At 38.0% G+C, this 23,138-nt stretch overlaps 1 protein-coding gene across 6 annotated transcripts in view; it reads left to right on the top strand.

Annotated features, from left to right (window-relative positions):
• The window catches only part of LOC5578996 (autophagy-related protein 2 homolog A), a 116,838-nt gene that overhangs the window by 79,068 nt on the left and 14,632 nt on the right, over window positions 1–23,138 (top strand). For all 6 annotated transcript variants that reach the window (XM_021857284.1, XM_021857282.1, XM_021857281.1 and 3 more), the window contains exons 4-8: window positions 1,526–1,628; window positions 15,088–17,385; window positions 17,445–17,662; window positions 17,723–18,015; window positions 22,965–23,115. In XM_021857284.1, the coding sequence (XP_021712976.1) occupies window positions 1,526–1,628; window positions 15,088–17,385; window positions 17,445–17,662; window positions 17,723–18,015; window positions 22,965–23,115 (3,063 nt within the window). The remainder of the gene's footprint in view (window positions 1–1,525; window positions 1,629–15,087; window positions 17,386–17,444; window positions 17,663–17,722; window positions 18,016–22,964; window positions 23,116–23,138) is intronic.

Below are 23,138 nucleotides of genomic sequence, written 5' to 3'. Positions count from 1 at the left end.
CATACTTTTAAATATGAAGTACAAATTTTCCACACATGGTGTCAGACAAGTCTACTACAACTGAATGTCAAAAAAATGTAACCTGATATCTTTTAACAGGAAAAGAAACATTCCTAATATAACAATAACTTTAGGCAATCAGAATGTTGAAAAATGTAATAGAATCAGTGATTTAGGCATAATTTTAGATTCACAACTTACTTTCATTGATCACTATAACACTATGATAAATAAAGCCAATAATATGTTAGGCTTCATTAAACGCTTCGCTTATAACTTCAATGATCCATACACAATAAAAACATTGTTCATTGCCTATGTTAGATCAATACTTGAATATTGCAGCATAATTTGGTCACCTGTTTCAACAGTACATGAAGAAAGGATAGAGTCGGTACAAAAACAATTTTTATGCTCTTCGCAAATTAGGTTGGACTGAATTTCCATTACCATCTTACAAAGCTAGATGTATGTTGATTGATATTCAAACACTAAGAGAGCGTCGCGAATATGCTATGATTTCATTTATAAACGATATTGTTTCTCATAAAATAAATTCACCAGAATTATTATCTAAATTAAACTTTTATGTACCATCAAGACGTTTACGCCATCGAGAACTATTTGCAATCAACTATCACCGTACTAATTATGCAAAATTTGGGCCAATGAACCAAATGATGACTACTTATAATAAACATTATGATTTAATTGACTTAAATTGGTCCAAAGCGAAGCTAAAACAATACTCCCGCACATTATCTTAAGTATGAAAATTGAATGTATTAGTGAAACTAGCACATAAGAAATTCTATGTAACGGTCTACAAACATGATTGACGACAATAAATAAATAAATAAACAAAGTTGAATTTATTTTAATAAAATGAGGAAAAATGAGGAGAAAACTACTTTTAACTAGAAAAAGTTTTGTTTTTGGACTAATTGAATGTTCTACAAACTTTTCATAAATTTAAATTTGAAGAGCATGCTGCATGAAGTTTTAATATTGATTAGAAAATAACATGTTAAGTTCAAATGTTTGGTTCATACTTTGTGGTTTCTCTCCTTATGTGATTTTAATTGATATGAGCACAGGATTTTTTAGTTTTAAGAACTTTCGAAAAAAAACCGCACCCTACTAAACAGTTGTTTTATTTTTTTTTAATAAAAATGCAAAACTCAATTAAGAACAACTTCTCTGATGATTTCATACGTCCGAAATCAACGAGATCAGAGAAAACACTTTATTCCCGCTAAATTGTCGATTTGGACCATTGTGTGATGTCGCGGAAATTGCATGCAGGCTTTGGCTGACTGAGTGGTGCGAGTAAACACAATCCCGTTGACCTAATTTCTTAAAAACGAGCTACGATTCGCTATCAGCTGTGTAGGAGGAGGGAAGATAGGAAATCTTGTGCAGCCCAGCTGTATAAATACAGATATCGATACGTTAGTCACCGGGATTAGAAGAGTATTGTTATTTAAAAAAAAACTAATGTGAATTCTGTACTTTTTTGTTTTAGTGTTGAACCGGATAAAGGCGCGCCTGGTCAATACGGAAATACGCTTGGAATACCTGCCACCAGACAGCGACTGTGGAGTTGCTCTTATAGTTAAAGTCAAGAGGTAAGAAACCGATAATAACTCCCTTCCTGGACATGCGAATCGAGATACGGGAAATACGGGAACGCAAAAATAACCGTCCCCGATTGGGTGCGATTATCGACCGGCGCGGCGCATCTGACCATACGTTGTTGGGGCAAACAAATTGCGAACTGACCTATTTCCATTTAACTGCGCTCGCAGACTGCTCTTCGGTGCTTCGGCTTGGTCTTGGTCTGCGTCTTCCGGGCGCTTGTATTCGTTGGCTTACGAATTTTGTTTTCACTTTCAATTTCGGTCAGGCAGCGCAGCAAGTCGAGGCTGAAATTGATTCGCGATATCGCTAAAACAGCTGTTGGCATCGGGTCGTACTGGGGTGCACACCATACTGACTCACCGACTGCGGCACTCACGAGAGTGCTGTTGATTCGGGAATTTCCTCTATCGGAAGATATTTCTGGCGTAGAGCGCGGATATAATGCATTTTAATGATATTAAAACATGGTTTTGCCATTTTTTACTTAACTTCGGTTTTTTTGAACTCGCAGATTTGTTTCGTTCGAGGGATATAACTCCTATTTCCGATGGGATCATGGGTTAGTCCGTAGAGTATGCCCTTCGAAAGAAGTATCTTCAGGACAGTATCTCTAGCTAGATCACATAATCATCATGATAAATATCATCATAAAATAATAGTATACATAGGAACCTAAAAAGCTAGTTCCCTCGGGGTGAAACGGGCAACCCATTAACACTAGGATCAAAAATCAGTTGTACCATCAATGAAGGTGACACTAGACCTATTGTCTAGTACGCGTATCTGTCAAAGGATTCAAACTCTAGTGGAATTAAATGGTATAGTACTAAATTCGGTTTTTTCATCTACCCATAATTTTTGCTGTTTTTCTATGCATTCCATGACGTTTCCTTAGGCGGCCCATATTGCCCCGATCACCCCTATATTGTTGTAATGATACAGAATATATTTGATATTAAAATTTTTTTTCTCTGCGTGTAGGAACCCGTAGGGTATGGTTAGCCAGGGCTGATACGAACAACCCAAAAAAAGTTATTTGTGAATTTTCCATTTGTTGCAGTTTCTTCTGAATTGATTGACGAATCATCAACAAAGTAAACAATCGAACTAACTAACAAAGAAACTAACACTATTAACAACTAACAAAAAAAATTCATCAATGATCATTTATTTCTCTTTAACGTCGATGAACAATGTCAGATATGAATCATCCAACTCCAATTGGTCGGGGTGCTGCTAAACCGCACCAAGTGCGAGATATTTTACTTTAAAGTATTATCGTGTACTAGTTAATCGCGGACGATTAATTTTAATTTTTTATAGCTCACATGCAATTAACAACGTCCAATAAGTAAACCTAAATTAAAAATACAAGTAAATCTGGCTGAACAAAAATTGAAAAATATGGCTCTTGGTTCGGTATGGTTGGATGTGTTTCATAGTTTTCAACAACACAAGTAAAATTGAAGACAAATGATGTTTATCATCACCATTAGACCTATTCAAATGTCTGAAAGTTCCTCAGTCAACCAATATTTTGATTTTTCATGTCAAAATGAACTTCTGGTCAAAATTTCAGTCAGTTTGGAGAAAATTTAGATGTGCTTCAAATCATATATGTGTTTTTGGACTATTTTCAAGCTTTGAAAATTCATAACTACTGAACGGAACATTAAAACTTATCGGAAATACCTCTACATAGTAGTTTATTCAATTCTACGAACTTTTGTCGAACACGGTTTTATAATTGGTGCAAGTTTAAACTTAGGGACGTTCCGATACTTCCGATATATCGGAATATCGATATTTTGCTTTCGATATTCGATATTTTGGTATCGATATTTTCTATTCAATATATCGGTAATATCGATATTTCCTTTCGATATATCGTACACCAATATATGAAAAAAAATATATATAGGATTTTAACATTAGGTACCAATAAGCAATTCGCACAAATACGTACAGCCCTAGACCGCTGAATGGGTGTTGCCTTCTTCCCATCCGTTCTCATAGACAAATCTGCCTCTTAGACGAAATTGACGCATCCTCCAGCTGTCGGGAATTGTCTTGGCCACGTCTTTGCGGAAATTGGAGGATAGGAAACGATAACTGACTGGACACTTATTTACATCCTGATGAAAACTCGGCTGATTGTTACGCAAAATCTGCGTACGCAAAAATTGACTAACGCTGATGACACATTCCAGCGTAACGCGACACCACGAGGAACCGACTTTCATTATCAAATTAGGCCTGTTCTCTGAAATATGCCTTGTGACCATGTGATTAAACAGGTTTTATATCTTGCATATTAAATGTACTTGATGTTGTGACATTCATTTTGAAACATAACACTGTATATATGGTAACTAAAAGCAGTTGCATTTCGTAACGCGACACCATCGCTGAAATGCACTTTTTTAAACATCACTCTGTAATCGCCTATATCTGCTCTGATATAATTTTTATAATCCGGGTTTGTTCTAGGCAATCCTTCTATGTATTGATAAGAATCAGAGTGTGACTTCAAACTGGACGAAAATATTGAATAATTGCAGAAATCATTGATTTCATTTTATGAGCGCCGCGTTACGTTTATCTTCCAACAGGGTTCTGCAAATGGTGTCGCGTTACGCAAAAAGCATTTTTTATTTTTATTGATAAAATCGGTAATGTTGCTTTCAGGTTTCAGAAAAAATGTATATCTAGTATTGCTATTCGTTTAATACATTCGACATTCTGCCTCACAGTGGGGTAATTTGATCCGACACTGGTTAAAATTAATTCAATGTCGTGCTTTGTAAAAGCGTAGATGGCGCTTGTCTTCACCATATAAATTTGACTGAATTCTTTGCAATAATATTAAGATTTTTCTGTGATTTTTTAAGAATGTTTCCGGTACAGTGCTTTCGGATGGCGGCGCGAAAAATCTTGAGCTTTGATACATGGTAGAATGATTCAATTTGATTGTAAAATAAAATTATGTAAACCTTTCAACGATGTAGTTTTGCTTTTGGCAAAGTCAACAAGCAGACGTTTATGGTTGTCGGAACTATCCGAAATCCAATAACACAGTGGAGTTAATGGATCTGATAAATAGGTAAAATTATTAAAAAGATTCAATAAATTATTTTAAGAATATTGTTTCAGAAATTTGTAAACGACCATAAAAGCTACCTAATGATGAGACGAAAAATATGTAGAGCTGCTGTACAGTGGGGTAATTGTACTTTATTTGGGTTAAATTTTTTAATCGTTCTTCTGATCTTTTTAAAGATGATGAAAATATTTGATGTACATTCGATTTTTATAATCTGCTGGTTCGGACATAGCGTGTGCAGGGGTTTATGATTTACTAATGGATACGGAATTTTGTGGCACAGGGGTGTAATTGAACCAGATATTGACCCAATAAAATTTCAACGTAGCCATGTAGTTTTTAGAGGATCATGTTTTAGCAAAATTGTTAAGGACGTTTATGGTCTCAAAATTGTGATCTGAATATCATGGAATTCTGCCGCACATAAGTGTTATTAAATCAGATTATTAGGCGAAACTGTGAATACATTTTAACTCATAAAATTCAGTTCCTCAATTCTTCTTCTTCTTTCTGGCATTACGTCCCTACTGGGAAAGAGACTGTTTCTCAGCTTAGTGTTCTTACGAGCACTTCCACAGTTATTAACTGAGAGCTTACTGTGCCAATGACCATTTTTGCATGCGTATATCGTGTGGCAGGTACGAAGATACTCTATGCCCTGGGAAGTCGAGAAAATTTCCTTTACGAAAAGATCCTCGACCGGTGGGATTCGAACCCACGACCCTCAGCTTGGTCTTGCTGAATAGCTGCGCGTTTACCGCTACGGCTATCTGGGCCCAGTTCCTCAATTATTCAACCGATTGTTTGAGCTTTCATTGAAAGGAAATAGTTGTACCAGATTTAAGCGTTGGCGCAATTCTTCTGAAACCTTCCATATTTTTGTGAGAGGTAAATAGGATAGGTGTACCAGTTATGGACATAGTGGTTCCCTATTTCGCCATACGTGATTACTTTAATGTCTTCAAATTTTGAAAATGTTTGTATGTTATAGTAGTTGGATTTAACATATATCTTGATGTAAAAACATTCAAAAAGATTTAAAATGTGAAAGTTATTCAAATTTTACATATGGCCAAATAGGGAACCACTATGGTCATAACTGGTACACTTTCCCTATGTTTCTTTTTTTTCTTGTTTGCATAAAGCTAATCAAATAGCTCTAGTTCTAGGTCTGGTTTTAAGGAGCGACCCAAATCTTATCAGAAAGGTGCTGGTCAGTGGCAAAGAAAGCTCTCAGTTTATAACTGTGGAAGTACTCATAAGAACACTAACGCCAGGAAGAAGAAGTGTAATTTGTATTGAAATTAAAGACCACCTTGATCACCGAAGTTTATTACAAAATTAATCAAATTCATTATTATACAACGTAAAGGATGAATGTCAACATAAATAAATGTCATGACAATTGTATACGGTTGCTCCAGATCCTCTTAAGAGCTTTATAGTGGCCACCTATATCCAAGAACAATCCCAATCATCCGTTATGTTTAGTAATTAATTTCTGATATGTTTTGAAAAAAGCGCAGTGATCAAGGATGATTTTCACGAAATGACCATTTTTACGGATGTTCCGGATCTTTTAGTGGCCATTATTGTGACCACCTAGGTCCATGAACAATTCTAATTATCTATTGCGTTTTATTATCAGGGGTTCTGTTGAGTTTGCAAAAAAAACTGTCTTGGATTATTTTCATGAATTGACCATTTTAACGGATATTCCGGATTATCCGCTGAAGCCACGTTGTTTACCATCAAAGCCAAGTATTCCACAACATCTAGACAAGACAATTTACACCGTCTTCAGCTCAAGGCTGCACAGACTGAGCGATCACAAACATTAGGCAACGGATAACACGAAACACCCAGTAGCCCGATGATGAATTTTTCGTTTGACGAAAAGTTTCCACCGACTGGAGCGGGAATCGAACCCACACTTCATGGCACAATACGCCTGAACGACTGACGCCGCTAACCGCACGGCCACGAAGCCTAAGAGACTATTCCTGCAACAAACGGCACCTGTCTGATAAGATTTGGGTCACTAGCCAACGAGTTCATTAAAAACCAGAGCTACTTGATCAGTGAAAAACAAGAGAAAACAGACATACCCACATTTTACAAAAACGGGGAGGGTTTTAGTGGGGTGGCACCAACGCTGAAAGCTAGTATAACTATTTCCATCTACTACAAATCAAAAATTTTGAAAATCGGTTGTAGCATTGCTGAGAACGAGCATTTTGAAATTTGTAGTTTCATCCTGAAAATTTACGATTAAAATTAACGTAACGCGACACCAAAACTTTGCACCTAGTGTAACTTCTCGAAGAATGGTCCGATTTTAAATCTTTTTTTATGGAAACACGTATCTTGACGAGTAGGAAGAGAACCCAAAATATAAGAGTTCTATAAGAAGTATTTATTTTACAATGTCAAAAATAAGGCTATTTTCGTAACGCGACACCATAATAATGTGACTATTTGAAAAAATACGTTTTCAAAGAACCAACAATTTGTTTGAAAAAATTAAAACCCACACATAACAATGTCATCTAATACCCTTCTAGTTAACGGATAAGATAATCATATTACACTTGATAAACTATGATACAGGGCTTTTATAAAAATGTTGTTTAATGTTTCAATTTCTCACCAACAAATTATATGAACTTTATATAACTTTTCAGGTATGTTTGTCACTGTATTTTCAATCAAATTTATGTTTTTTATACAATTCAACATATTGTCTTTCATGTTCTGCATAGCTTTGGAAATATTTCATAGTTTGAATTTTTGATACCTTGGCGTAGATGTGCGTGGAATGTGTCTGATAAGCTGTTTAAGAGTTGCAAAGACCTCTACATCTCACATGTGGAAAAAAATTGTAAGGTTTTTTCATATAATTTATTTCTTGTATTCAGTTTCAGTATTCAGTTTCAGTGTTCAGTGAAAGCAGTTTCCATACGAATTCTACTAGAATGTATCTTAACAGAAGATATTTATTTTAATGTCGTTCAAAATAGCAATAATCTTGAGTATCCAAAGATTTTTTTTTTAATCTTAAGAAACTAAACAGCACGCCGCTAAGCGTTACATAAAGGAATTTTGCTCCATTAAAATATATCATATGATATTCCGATATACAGGTATGTTCCGTTTTTATCAACACGATCGGCGATTTTCAGTTGACAAAAACGGAACCTTGATAAAAACGGAATAATTTTCTTATACAAAATGTTTTACAAATTTGAAATGAAAATTGCAGTTTTGTCAGGATAATACACATTTTCATCATATAAATGCATAGTATTGATGTTTAGGAGCCGTGAGGAGCATTCAGATTGTTCATTCTTATAGGTTCGTTATGGAAGTTGATTGCCGAGTCCGATCAATCAATATGATTTAGTAATAAATCATTAACAGTTTTAGTTTTCTAGGTTAGAGTTTTAATAAATGTAATATAGAATATCTAAACGATAATCACATAAATGTCCTTTACATCACATGGTACGTCATATTTGTAAAAATAACTACAGGAAGTAGGGCAAGCTGATCATTGTTTTTTTTTTTTAAGAATTAAAAAAAGAAAGATTGAACAAGAAACAACTTCATTTTCTACTATTCATCCTCATCATTCTGCTTCTTCTTTTTCTTTATGGCATTACATTCCATTTGAGAAAGAGCCTTTTTCTAGGCTTAGTGTTCTTGTAAACACTTCCGCAGTTATCAACTGAGAGCTTTTTTGCAAAGATATTTTTTTAATTTTTTGTTACATCCGACTGACGATTAAATGTGGAGTTATGTTGAGAAAGTTTTGCAAATTGAAATGAATAATTAGGTTTTCTGTGCTTTGAATTGCCAAATTTAACAGTAAAATAATTTTGGTAATCTTTCTTTCAAGTCATTACTACCAACTTCGACAACGATGTACTAATCATCAATCTAGAACAGCACCACCATCGCCTTTTAGCTTTACATTAGATCACAAATAGACTGGCAATAAACTAACCTTAAGTTCCAGTTTTTTGTTAAATAAATATAATAATAAATACAATACATAAATAATGATCCCGTCAAGCTTTATTTTGCCATCAAGTAGGCTGCTTAAAAATGGCATGCAATCTCCTATACCAAACGACAGATTCGATTCCAGGTGTTTTTCCAGTTATTCCAGATAATTTTCCAAATCGTTTCCTTCACCCAAACACGTTGGAACACTGATTCGTTAAATAATCATGTCTATCAGGCCGTTCTTAAGGCATTTCGTGACGTGCAAACACAATTCCATTTTTATTTATATAGAAGTTCATCAAAACCACAGAAGTGTACAAACTCTAGAACAAGCATCACCAAATAAGAACTTTTTGGTAAGAAACTCTTTTGTAAAGTTTTCTGAATAAGCGTTTGGCTGTTGATATAAGACACCTAATTAACCTCTTAGTCTCAATGTGGTGAAGGGGTTCATGTCTGCTCAAAGATCAATATTCCAGCAAATTTGGGATGGCAACAAAATCTTCTACAGATTGCTTAGTTTTGCTGGACCTCTTCCCATCTTCTCCATCTTCTTCTTCTTCTTGGCATTACGTCTTATCTGGGACATAGCATGCTTCTCAGCTTCTTATGTTCTTCCACAGTTATTAACTGAGAGCTTTCTTTGCCAAAGCTGCCATATTTGCATGTGCATTTGCAGTGCATATCGTGAGGCAAGTACGATGATACTCTATGCCCAGGGAAGTCAAGGAACTTTCCATTCCCCTCGGCTAAGAAAGGACCTCGTACCCTACCCCTTGGAACAGGATCTAATCAATTGCTGTTTGCTATAATTTGTGCAATGCTTTCGATTTTGAGAGATAGAAGATAATGTCCAAAATATGACAAGGTCGACAGCCTTATCAAAAATAAAATAAAACCGATCATGCCTTGCCTTCTTGAGTTCATTCCCAAGTGCATCCCTTATCAAAAAGAACTGAACATATATGGGATCGTCCATTAATCATGTAAGCAGTTATTGGGGGAAGCTGGGGGATTTGAGATATCTTAAGTGCCATACAAATTATTTCAAACCATAGAGGGAGGAGGGTATATATGTCTACCAAATTTACATAGAAAATTCTTTTACGCCATGTTATATAAGAAAAGGGCAAGGTCTCTGCAAATCTCTTAAATACGTATTCAGCTAATCACAATTTCCAGTTATTGTTAGGCTGTGGCCAGAGCAACTCTCGATTGTTGATGGATGGGTCCATCTTATCCGTGTGTTGATAAAACCGTAATAATTTGTTGACGAAATCGGAACGTGACAAAATCGGAGCGTGACAAAATCGGAACGGTATAAAAAAGGAACATACCTGTATCGATATTTTGAATCAATATATCGGTGGTATCGATACTTTGATTCGATAATCGTATCGATTCAAATATCGATACTTCGCAATATCGGAACGTCCCTAGTTTAAACATAGTTTGTTTAAGGTTTGTACTTCAAGGTTCTTGAAAATCACTATTTTTAGGAAGTTTTCTCCCTAAAAAATATATCTGTATGAAAATTTCGGATTTTGAATTTCCAGAACATGATGACTATGTATTTTTAAAACTCAATCCCGTTTAAAGATACCTTTTATCTTACGAAAATAAATTGTAAAAAATAGGCAATTAGGAAGCACATTCGTAAATCCGCTGTGGGTGAGCCAAGAACATCACCGTGAGCTTCAAGGAATGTAAGAAATGAACACGTTAGCACTGCTTTTTCACAGTCGATGATAATGATTGTTTTCAAATCGTTCTGAATAGTCAGTGAAATACGATCAAAACAATCATTACTCGGAAAGAAAAAGCAATGCTAACTTGTTTAATTCATTCATTCGACGGTACATGTGTCATGCACGATTTAACTATCATCAGGTTAGGATGGGTTGTTCGATGTTTGGGAATTTTTTTAATTTATTTTCTAAAGCAACATGTAAGCTGTTAATGGTCAATGATTTCATAGATTTATTATATTTGGATTCCGTTGACTAGGGCCTGGAAAAATAATGCCAATGTGTGTTTTTATAGCATAAATATATATTTAGAAAAACGTGATTTCTGGGTACTGTGGAGAACAAATCTCGATGAAACGATGTTTAAACTTCATTCAATCTTATTGGCGTGTTCGACAAACCTAAACAGAATAGCTTTCAATAGGTGGTAAAAGCAAGTGATTTTAATTTATGAGTATTGAGTTATGATTTTTCAAACCCTTAAATAAGCCAACAACACCTTTTCAACTTGAAGCATAGTGAAATCTCTATCAAATGAGCTGAAAATTTGACCAGACATTGTTCTTAGCATGAGAATTCAGAATATTGCTTGACCGCAAGATTTCCAGACATTTTTTTAAATATGAACAGGTCTAATCACCATGCATGCTAGAATCCTTGTGACAAGTGTTTATGTACGAAGATTGGGAAGGATTCGTATGTATTTAATCAAGGTCCTCACGTGTTTATACATAGATTCTAATGATCGAAGAAAACCATGAATTTGCTCTGCCAAAGCGCACCAAGTTGCTCCCATTTGGTGCACTTTTGCTGATCAAGTTCGAAGTTCAATGCGTGAAGTGTTTACCAGGAATGATTATCATTTCAGCTGTACATTAACCTGCTGATTTTTTACTGTAATATAAAAATAACCACATAATGTAAAAGTAGTTTGAATTCCATTACCATCGGATAGAACATCGGGATTCGAACTCGTGCCTTCTGAGTGGTAATCTAGTGAGCTACCACTAGGTCATCATCACTTCTTGAATGAAGGGTGATAAACTTGAAACAAGTAATGTGCACTCTGCCTGACGTGGTTTGATGGCGATAATACAACTTTCTGAACAACTAAAGCGCACCAAGTCCACCTCAGTTGTTCACACAGTATCAGATTAAATTAATTCGTTATTTCATTACGGCTCCTGTGTTGTTTGATTAACATATTGTATGGGGCCTTCCTTAGCCGAGTGGTTAGAGTCCGCGGCTACAAAGCAAAGCCATGCTGAAGGTGTCTGGGTTCGAATCCCGGTCGATCCAGGTTCTTTCGTAATGGAAATTTCCTTGACTTCCCTGGGCATAGAGTATAATCGTACTTGCCACACGATATACGAATGCGAAAATGGCAATATAGGCAAAGAAAGCTCTCAGTTAATAACTGTGGAAGTGCTCATAAGAACACTAAGCTGAGAAGCAGGCTCCTTCTCCGTGAGGACGTTAATGCCAAGAAGAAGAAGAAGAAGAAGAAGATAACAAGCAAATCTAATTATTTATTGCATGTTAATGTCTTCACTTCATGTCAAAATGTGATTTTCAGATAAACAGTACTTAGTGCGGTGTGGCTGGATAAAATTTCAAAGAAAATAGATCAACGCCACCGGAACAATATTTAATTTTAATTAGTCAATTGCTGCCCATTTTCACTGGCCTCTGTTTCTATGAGTTGCTTGAAATGGATAAATTGTAAGGAATTTGAATCGAATTGAAAAAAAAAAATGAAAAATCTAGCTTTACATCTGAAAAATGAATTTCCTTTGATGACGTGCGTTGGTTTATGGTTCACTCTGGCTGAACAAAATTACAGTTTGACGTGTCCTTCCAAAGAAAATTTGTGATCTAAGATTACAAGGGACTGTTCAAATTATTCGATATTTCTATGGTAGAAAGCAGTGGCGCGGGAAGTGGGTAGGACAGGTAGGACATGTACTACGCACAAAAAGGCCTGGGTAGGACAGTCAAAGGGTTGTCCTACCCACGATTTAACAAAAAAAAAAAAAAACAGAAAGCTTGAAATATGAATTAAACTATTTATCATCTGTTCAATATACATACAAACTCGATGTCGTACTTTAACTTATGTAGGATGGAAGACACGATAAGGTTTTTCATGGTTTTCTTATGCCTACTGAAGCGTGACTGGCTTTTGAGAAGATCGGTTGAGGATATCTATAGTAAAAGTCCTGATAAACTAACTTTAATAATTGCTCAAATAACTTTTTTAACCGTTTGTTGAAGTTTCTGTGCGATGAAACAATTTGCATGCTATTTTAGTATCTCCTGAAAACTTTTGCTTTGCTACTTACTTTCAGGGTCTCCTACAGTGATCTTCCTAGAAATTCTTCCTAGATTTCTCTACCAATTCTCCTAGAAATTCTTCCAGCGATTTTCAAAAAGATGCTTTTAGAATTTATCAAAAATTAGCTCCAGGAATTCCTTGAGAACTCCAAAGCTACTACCTTCAGTAATTTTTATGTATTACTTTGATTTTCTTTCAGAAACTATCCTAGAATTTCCTCCAAATATTTTTTACTAATCCTTCAAACGCATACTCCAGTTGTCACTCTAGGAGATCTTCCAAATATTTCTACAGGATTTCTTCCTAGATAATCCACAAAGGTTTATTCCAGAGTATTTGAGAAAAAATATAACTCATCTGTTTTTTTTAAGGTAACCTTTCAAGAATATCTTCGCCTATTTATGAGGATGGATTTCTTTCAGAATTCATGCATGTTTCCAATCCAAAATTCGAAATTTCCTTCTTCGAACAAATCGTTTGTTTTTCAAGGAATTTTTCTTGCAATGTTTTCAAATATTTCATAAAAAGTTAAAAAAATACCCCATGCAATCTTAAAATCTTTATTCAAGTTCTACAGCATTTTTCCAATAATTCCTCCAAATATTCCAACACAAATAACTATAGGGATTTCCAATGTTTTTCAAGCTTTTCTTTTAGAAAATCTCGAGAATTACTATCCCAAGATTTAATTGATTTTTTTTTCGATTGAATTAAATCTTCTTGAACTTCCTCAAGCGTCCAGAGTCATAAATCCTTATTCAATTAGGGTGACTCATCCAAACTTCATCAGAGGTTACTCTAGAATTTTCGTCGAAAATACATCACGTAGTTATCATTCAGAAAAAAATCCTAGGCATTTCCTTGAAGACATTCCTGGATGAATTCCTGAAAAAACTTCCAAGACTTACTTGAGAAAATCTCAAAGAATTACTGTACAAATTTCTGTAGCAATCTTTAAAGAAATTTCCAGTTGAACTCTCATATAAATCCTGAAAAAAAAAATTAATGAAATCCCTTGAAATTTCTGGTTAGAAAGTTATTGATTGAGTTTTAGGAGACGATTTAACCTGGATTCTTGAAGGATGTCCCAGGAAAATCGATGGACGAATAACTGTATAAATATTTGGAGAAGTAACGATTTTCTTGAAAAAAATTCTCAAAGTATTTTTGGAGGAATGCAGATGGTTTCTGAAATAATCTATGAACAAATTCCATTTCTGTGGTTTCTTTTGGGAAAATCCAGGTTCAATTCTTGAGGTCTCCTGGATAATCTTGGGGAAATCCTTAGGAAAATTCATGGAGATATATCTTAGGAACTAATCACTAAATGAATTCCTTAAGAAATTTTCGGATTATTTTTGAATATTTAGGCAAAAACCTAAATAAATTTCTGATGAAATACGTAAAGATAGGCAAAAAAAAATACCAGTAATACTTGACGTTATGTCACGTAATGTAAGAAGCAAAGGAACAAAAAAGTGACAAAAATCTAGATTTGAGAAAAACTACTTTGAAATTTTTTCAGCAATTTTTCATTCTATACCAATTGTATGTGAGGCAAAAATCAAACCAGTCTATTCAGATAAGCAGAAAATATTGTTAGTACGCTTAGAAATAGTTGACTTTCCTCTACTCAACTCAACTAATACCGACCAACATGTCACTTACACCCCTTTGCGTTTGAATATAGCGTTCAAATATAGTATCATTCAATTCCAGTCCAGGGTTTAAATTTTTCTTCACTGTGCACAAAATATTTGCCAACGTTTGTCCTACCCATGGTTTCAAACGTGGATGCGCCTCTGGTAGAAAGGTTATGATTATGTGAGTCCTCTGGTGTAAAAAAACTCAATTTGGGAAAAATGGCACTTGGTGCGGTTTAGCAGAACCCCGACCAATTATCCAAACCGCTAGGAGTAGAACAAGACGCACTCTTGTTAGAATAGATTAATCCTTCATCAACAGCAGACTGATTTTTTCTGTCGGGCAGGAGATTCTCTTATCACTCATCTCGCTCCTACATATAATCAATCCAAATCCATTGAGAAAAAGAAAAGTCTTGTCTTATTTCGCCAGGTAGAGTGCGGAACCCGCTTCAGCCTTGAGTGTTTTCGTAAGGAATGTTTCTCGACTGTGCCATTAAATCATGATTGTACATTTAAGATAAAGTAAGCAACCAAAAGGCTGAAGACAGTGCCTGTGTCCTATTTTAGCTCTATCGTATAACAGTTTGCCTCAACTCTCTATTCCAGTATCGATTACCAAAATGAAGCTGGGAATGACCCTCCCGAGCGCCAATCGTCGGATACCGCCAGTGACGACCAGCACGAGCAACGGTCGAAGCAGAAATCTTTCCTTATTTCCACACACGCCACACACCACATCAGTATGGAAGGTATCACATTCTACACGGAGGAATTCCGGATACACAATCCACGACAGCAGCAGCGACGACGACAACAGCAGCAACCGGAGTCCTCCGGGGCCGATAATCGTGAAAACATTATCACCAGTGAGCAGTTCCTCAGTACGATATCGGATTTACCGGATCCAACGGCGTCTGGCAATAGTGCCGAGTTCTATAGTTATACAAGCGCTTGTGATAGTAGTAATAGTCATAGTTATAAACGTACCGACAGCAAAGGCAGCACGAGCGGAGCTCCCTCCGAGGCGGAAGAAGACGAGGACGACGATTACTTGGAATGCTTTCCGTCTGGCGAAATCTTGGCTGGAAAGATCACATCGAAGCAGGAAATTCGGATCAAAATGAAACAAGCTGACAATTTGAGTGGACCAAATGTTGAGCTGGAGATGTCCTTGGGATGTCTGCAACTATTTCTTTCGCCTCGGCAGTTACACTCCATTGTATTGCTAAGCGATACATTGCTTGGGTTGAATGAGATTCCAGCACCTCCTAAATGTTCTCCTCCTGATTTGACACCAAAAGAGCACCGATATGAGGAAACGGAATACGATTTGAAGCACAACATAAACCGCATGAGCGGAGGAATCGGTTTGAATCAGGGGTGGTCATTGGCTGATCCGATGCAGACAATGATTCAAGAACAAGCCGAATTTCTGGGGAATAATTTCCGGGAAGATGAAGGTGTATCGGAAATGATAGAGTCGTCGAACAGTTCCATGACAAGCTCGTTCACTTCGTCTAGTATGGCTTCCAGGACGACGTCCGCCAGCAGGAGGAGAATGATTGATCCGGATGCGGATGCGGATATTTCCAAATTTAATGTGAGGGTAGCAGCAATTGCTTTCGTGCTATTGCATGAAGATTTACTTGTGGAGAGTAGTCAAGTCAATGAATCACCTTTAAGTGAAGCGAGCGTACAGAAGCTACAAACAAAGTCTGAGCGATTTTTCCACGCAGTGGGTAACCTGGGACTTGGACTGGGAGCAAATGACATTCTGAATGCGGGACTCATCATGGATTCAGGCTGTGATAGTAGCCATTTACGATTGCTTCTTTCGCCAATCATCATAGAAGGAGACGAGCAACGAAATCGGCTCGGATCTGTTCTGCGTTTTTCAATATCCATAGCCCGAGCTGATCTCCGAGAAGTTTTGCAAGACGTTTCCGTTCCCTTACTGGAGTTCTATCGGGATAGAAAATCAACTGCACTGCCAAAACGACCCGAACTGGGAGTCACTTTCAAACAAACTTGCAATGCTATAAAAGGATCAAGCGGAAAGCGATTCACTGCACCCCGAAGCGAAATTCGGTTTTCGCTTGCTCCATTCCTAACCGAGTTCGACATCACTATTCTCGATCGACTGAGTTCCTTAATCTATCAGTCTCCATTTGCATCCTACTACAGTCAATCTACTCCAGTGAATTCTCCTGCATCGCCATCAAACGTGGGACCTACTCGGAAGATGGAACCAAAAACCGATCTCTATATAGAATCCCCTGCCATTGATTTTCGATTAAGATTTCCGATTCCGGATCTAAGGCCAATTCATGATCCGCAACGCGTTCCTTGGTGGCGTCGCAACGTCAGATCGGACTATATTCTCGTTAATTTGCAGCAGGCTCGAGCCAGCATAGCCATGAATCCGCATCCTCTCTATGACATTTCGGCCAACGAGATTCAGCTCTTCTACCATGAAAGTGATCTGAAGAGTGACAGTGTACATATTGGCAAAGCTGTGATGACCGACAATCCACGTGTGGAATACCCCAGAATCGTTATCGAAATCCCTAGTGAAGCTGCCATGCAAAAGCTACAGGAAACAAACACAAATCCGGAACCGAATCCACAAAAGCGTAGCATGGCTTGCGAGGAAAGTGATAGTGATCCTACATCGGGTGAGAGCATTGGAGTTACGACAGGGCGTAGCAAAGAGGACACCCCATTCAGTGCAAAACGAGTGTGTCGCGAAAGTGATACACCGCACATGAAAGCATCGGCAGATGATCCAGAGATGCTTACACTGCCCGGTGATACTGAGGAGCTGAACGCATTCTGCTCGGCGGCAATGAAGCTTAGTAAACTGCAGATACGGATCGATTTGCCGGTTGTTAGTTTACAGCTCAAGTGAGTATGGTTTTAACTTTTCTGAATATTTGAATGCAAAATATTGTTGTAATCAATAGGTCAAAACACCTGTACGAAGTAATTTACAATCGCATCAGCACGGATCTTCTGCTCTGGGAACCGACTGCACCGGCGGCTACAGCGGCAGCGGAAGCCAGTGCCAATATTAGTGCTTCAAGGGTGGCATTTCAGGAACCGCCGATCAACCTCGCCAACATGGGAATGATGGACAGCATATATGCTCCGTTTACTATGTGCCAAAGTGCTATACAGCTCGGTAAGTCCCTCTGTTTTACCACTTCAAATAAACCGTTGGTTCAATCGTTGCATTTCACAGATTCCAGCTCATCAGCCACCAATTCGGAATCTGAGTCAGATTCGGACGGGATATTCTATTCAGTTTACGATCGCAGCTGTAGACGTTCACCGGGTGAAGCATCTGGAAGCGGTGGCGGTGGTATTGGGGCTGGTGATCAACGGAAACAGCATCACGCGGCACATCGGCATCATGGGGGTACTCGCAGGCACCAGCAGCAGCATCGTAAAGCATCGTTTGTCGACAGGAGTAATGTCATATCATTTCAACTGAATATTGGAAAAGGCATGCTGACCATGTTCGCGCCTGTGAGGGTGAGTCGCATTTTATCAACAATATACATTGATTTAAGGCTTTTTTACAAACGAATTCCATCCATAATGAGTCGGTAAACATGTTTCCGATGTGATAAGTGTTTTTTCATATATAAAAAGAGTATTTTCACTTGCCAGCAACATTTGAAAAATACCTATTGGCTCTAACAGTGTACACAGAAGAGAGGATCGATGAGGATAAATCGATCATGCAACTTGCCCTTATTCTAGCACACGCTTGAATTGCGTTCTAAGTACAAAATTATGTCCAAATCCAAGCTAGGTGACATCTTACCTGTTGAATTTAGCAAGTAACAATAGTAACAGTATTTCATGAGGCCTGATATAGTTTCAATTTGTTTCTATGAAGCATCATATCATTCCCATAAGTATATAGAGTAAGGTGGGGCAAAAGTTCGACCTTAGTGGTATAATCAAAGTTTCCAGGAAAACAATAGCAGTTGAAACAAAACGAATACCATACAGTGAACCTTCAACACATTGGCTATAATTTTGCTTAACAAACTTACCAATTTTTAGTTATAACAGTTTCAAAATTGATTGTCTTAAACGAACTTTTGCCTCACCGGTGGGGCAAGAGTTCGAATCTAGTGTGAGGCAAAAGTTCGCTGGATAAAACACAAAATATCGATACTTCTATGACAGGCATACTTTAAACCTGCCGTAAACTTAAGTTTACCGAAAAATACACACAAAACAGGGTTAATTGTAATATACTCAAATATAGCAGTTTTTCGCAAAACTGAGATAAAATTGAAAATTTTGGTGACATTTTTCGCACGATCAGGCAAATTTAGCTAAATTTGAAGATAATATGTGGATTTTAGGCAATTTGCAAATTTTTCCGTGAGTTTATACATGGGTCGAACTTTTGCCCCGCTGATTCGAACTTTTGCCCCACTATGGGCCAAAAATGGTTTCCAAGCATTTATGCTAAAACTAATACACCTCAAAGCATCCTTATGATAGACCTAGAAACGCCCTTACATATTGAAAAATATTTTATCTTCATTTGGTTTCATGCAACGAAAGTTAGACCGAAAATTACAATATTCACGTCGAAAAACAACAAATAGCCATAACTTTTCCAAATCTTAATCAATTTTTATGATTTTTTTTGAGGCACTTTGTGCTCGTGGTACAAAGTTTATCTGTATCTTCTTTACCGATACAGTTCTATTTTTAACTAATCTATATTTACATCTGCTTTAACTCTCTTCTGCTCTTTTGCTCTCACACCGAGCAGGTAGGAGAGTGCTCTGCTGTTGGTCCAATCGCTTTCCATAAGCCATAGTCCATTGCTCTTGAGGTGGTTCGTTTTGCCGTGTTCCTGAGTCGTTTGAGGCTAGCTGCCTGCGAAGTGGGTCAGTTTGTCTCAGTCACCATCTGATACTGACGGAGGATGGATGTGCTCCCCTAAGCACGGTCCTCCGTGCGGCGTCTTATGGTGGCTGGACGGGTTATTTTTTTGGAGGGCTGGGAATTGAATCCATGACCTTCCGCTCATGAAGCGAAAGCGTAACCTCAAGGCTACGGACCCCCCCCCATAATTTTTATGATATTTGGAGTAAAAGTCTCTTACTTGAATAGAATTCGAACCACCATGACATTTATAAGTTTTGTTTTGAATTGAGCTAGAAATATTAAAAAGAAACTCTTGCCCCACTCGAACTTTTGCCTCACTTTACTCTATAGTGTGACGCTTATGACGCGAATTTTAGTAGATTGATGAAAAGTGGATGCATATACCGTTCCACTGGGGACGACTCTAGTGAAAACTTATGCGTTTTCCTTTTCGCCAAACTAGAATTAAGTTCTGCCAGAAGGTGTCTTAAATCCTGCCAGAAGGTGTCCTTCGACTTAAAAAAAATAACACATACGTAAAACTTTGAACAAATTGGCTAATGGAGAACCTGTTTTCGAGAGTATGTAAACATCGATGGCGGATTTGCCAGGGTGGGTATACGACTGTCAACTACGAACAAAGCTCGCCTAACAATCATCTCTCACGCGAGCCGGCCCAAACAGCACAAAACGAAAACGCGCGCCAAGCCAAGCAGTAAACGCTGATTGTTTTCAACACTCACCAACAGGATGTGTAGCAGCGTTGTGAGCCACACTAACACACTCATAAAACATGAACGGTAGGCCTACCTCGTTGCGTATACCCCCCTGGGATTGCAAAGCAAAGGCTTGCCGTCTACAAAATTTACAGACTCCAAAGATGATTGCCCGATGCCGTCAACATCCGTGGCTGAGGATCCCGTTGCGCTCCCGTCGTGCTCAAATCAAAGACTTGCTAGCGATGTACCTAACGCAACAACTTGATGCTCTGCGATAGGGGGCACCTGTCCCAAGGCAAGTATTTGAACGATAGTGACAACGAATGCTCCGATACTATAACGAAATCGTAGCCGAGACGATGCTGACCACTGGAAACAGGCCATGATCGATTAATACGACGCTTTAATCTCCAACGAGACGTGGACGTTGACCGATTTGCCGGAAGGACGCAAGGCGATCAAGTGCAAATGGGTATACCGAACCAAGCTCCATGTGAACGGAGGGCGAATTAGCGGAGGATATTCATATGGAGCAACCCTCTTGCTTCGTGGATGGTGGCAAGAAATCCAAAGTTTGCCGCCTCAACAAAGCCCTCTATGGGTTGAAGCAATCCAGCCGCGTCTGTAATTGAAAGTTGTATGCAGCTCTTTGAAAATCTACTGTGCACGATCCATGCGTATCGCATCAGCGATGACAAGGTGCTATTCGTTGCTGTATACGTCGATGATGTTCTCATTTTTAGCAACTGCAAACGCTGGAAAAATGAAATAAAAGGTAAATTGAGTCAGGAATTTAAAATGAATGACAATAAAGGCAAAATATGTCCTGGGTATAAGGATTACCAGAACCAAAGAAGCGGTTTCTCTAGACTATGAAGCGAATACTGACGCCATGCTTGACCATTTTCAAATGGCCAAGTACAACACGGTTTCTACCCCGATGAATGCAAGCGAGAAGCTGACGAAGAAAATGTTTCCGTCGATAGCTGAAGAGGAGGAGCGTATGAAGGATGTACCATACAGAGAAGCTGTGGGCTGTCTAATGTACCTCACCCAAAGTACTCGTCCGGACATCTGCTATGCCGGTTCAACACCAACCCTGGCGAACAGCATTGGAATGCCGTGAAACATCTTTTAAGGTACGTCAAAGGAACATCCAAATTTCGCTTGGTCTATCATCGCAGCAAAGTGTCTATCATCGATGGATACTCCGATGCTGACTGAAGTAGCCATATCGTGGTGCTGCAAGCGGCAACAAACAGTTGCTCTATCCACATGCGAAGTCGAATATATGGCGTTATCGGCTGCGGTACAGGAAGCTTCATGGTGGAAGCGGTTACGAGGCCTGTTCGAAAAAGAGGAAGCAATCGTTTTTCATTGCGACAACCAAAGCGCAATTTCCGTCGCAAAGAATGGTGGCTATCAACCGAGGACTAAACACATCCACATTCGCCACCACTTCATTTGTGATGCGTGGGAGAAAGGCGAAGTCAAAGTGGCGTACACCGGCACAGACAAACAGATCGCGGACGGCTTGACTAAACCACTACCTGTCGTGAAGATGATTTGCCGTGAAGTAATGGGACTGCAAAATGCAATGGGTTGAGGAGGAGTGTTAGCAAATGCAAATTTGCAATCACAGCAACCCATGACTTTAGTGTTAATATTGAACTTAAATAAAAACTTTATTAGTTGTTAAGGAGGCAGGATCCGTCATCAATTTCGGAATTTTCAAAAGCAGTTTTTTCGTTCAAAGTCAAGAAAATTTACTGGAAAAGGTGTTCACTGTATTCAATTCTCCAACCGTAACACAGTGAATACATTTTCATCGAATAATATTCAGTTTTGAACAGAAAAACTGCTTTTGAAGTTTCGATGATGACGATGATTACGATGACGGAGCGTTGATCGTTAAACCGTCACCACACTCGTCTTTTATTAGCTCTGCCCTAATATAAGAAGATTGTATTTGGAGGCTTACTAATTATTTCCGGACAAACATTAGAAAAGGGCACATCGACAGAGGTATACAATGACTTTACAAGACGCTGTTGAGCCCAATATAGCTCACGCTCAGCAATACTACTATCGAGAAGAGCTAGCAATAATCTTCTGGATAGTGGTGTTATTTTGCGTGGACGAGGTAAGAAAGGGCTCAACAACAACGTCTCTAAACGCTCAAGACCTCTTAAGCCCTTCTCTAATATATTAACACCAGTGGCGATTCCCCAACCTCAAATCTGTCTGTTCCACGAATACAAATTCTTGATTTTCAAGAACAAATTTGCATCTATCAAGTAGAGCTTTGTTAAAAAGGAAGATTCCAACTATTTACTTTGTGTTTTATAATCTAAATTTGCCAAATCAGTCATTGTTAGATTTATAGAACAGGTAAAAAGTAAGGTTACGAGTCGCCTCTTATTAATACATACATTGAGCTTTTCGGTAATCCAATCCGCGTGGTTCATAAATGAATTAACTCGTGGCAAAGATGGACAAATTATGGGTGAGATTATGAAAAAAATCCACGTGCTCGGCTGTGATTGGAACCCAGGACCAGGACTCTTGTATGTTAGACGAGCGCTTTACCAACTAAGCTACCAAGCCACTTGGTGACAATTCTCTAATGTTTTTGCAGATTTAGTTTAGTGCCTATGAAAACGAGACTGTAGGGACACAAGTCGATTATTGTGACGGCCATCTTTTGATATTGAGATGTTTCAACTTTCTAGAGCCAAAATGATTGCATTATATATGAAAAACACTTCTAGCATGAAGAAATCCTGTGTAAAATTTCATATTATTCCAAGATTGATCTTGATTATCTTGATTCTTGATTGATCTTTTTTACATACAATTTTGCAGGATGCACAAAACCACGTGATACCGGGTCAGCTAGGAGAATTCGTCATAAAAATTCAGTCTACCTACGTGTTCTCAGTGAATGGCTTTCATGGGAACACAAACCTAGGCTATCTCTGCATACAAGGCAAAGCAGCTGACATCTATCATTGTGGTACGTTACCTTAAACATTGAAA

Source organism: Aedes aegypti, chromosome 1 (genome assembly GCF_002204515.2).
Source record: "Aedes aegypti strain LVP_AGWG chromosome 1, AaegL5.0 Primary Assembly, whole genome shotgun sequence".
Classification (NCBI taxonomy): Eukaryota; Metazoa; Arthropoda; class Insecta; order Diptera; family Culicidae; genus Aedes; species Aedes aegypti.
This window is presented reverse-complemented; position numbering and strand designations above follow the sequence as displayed.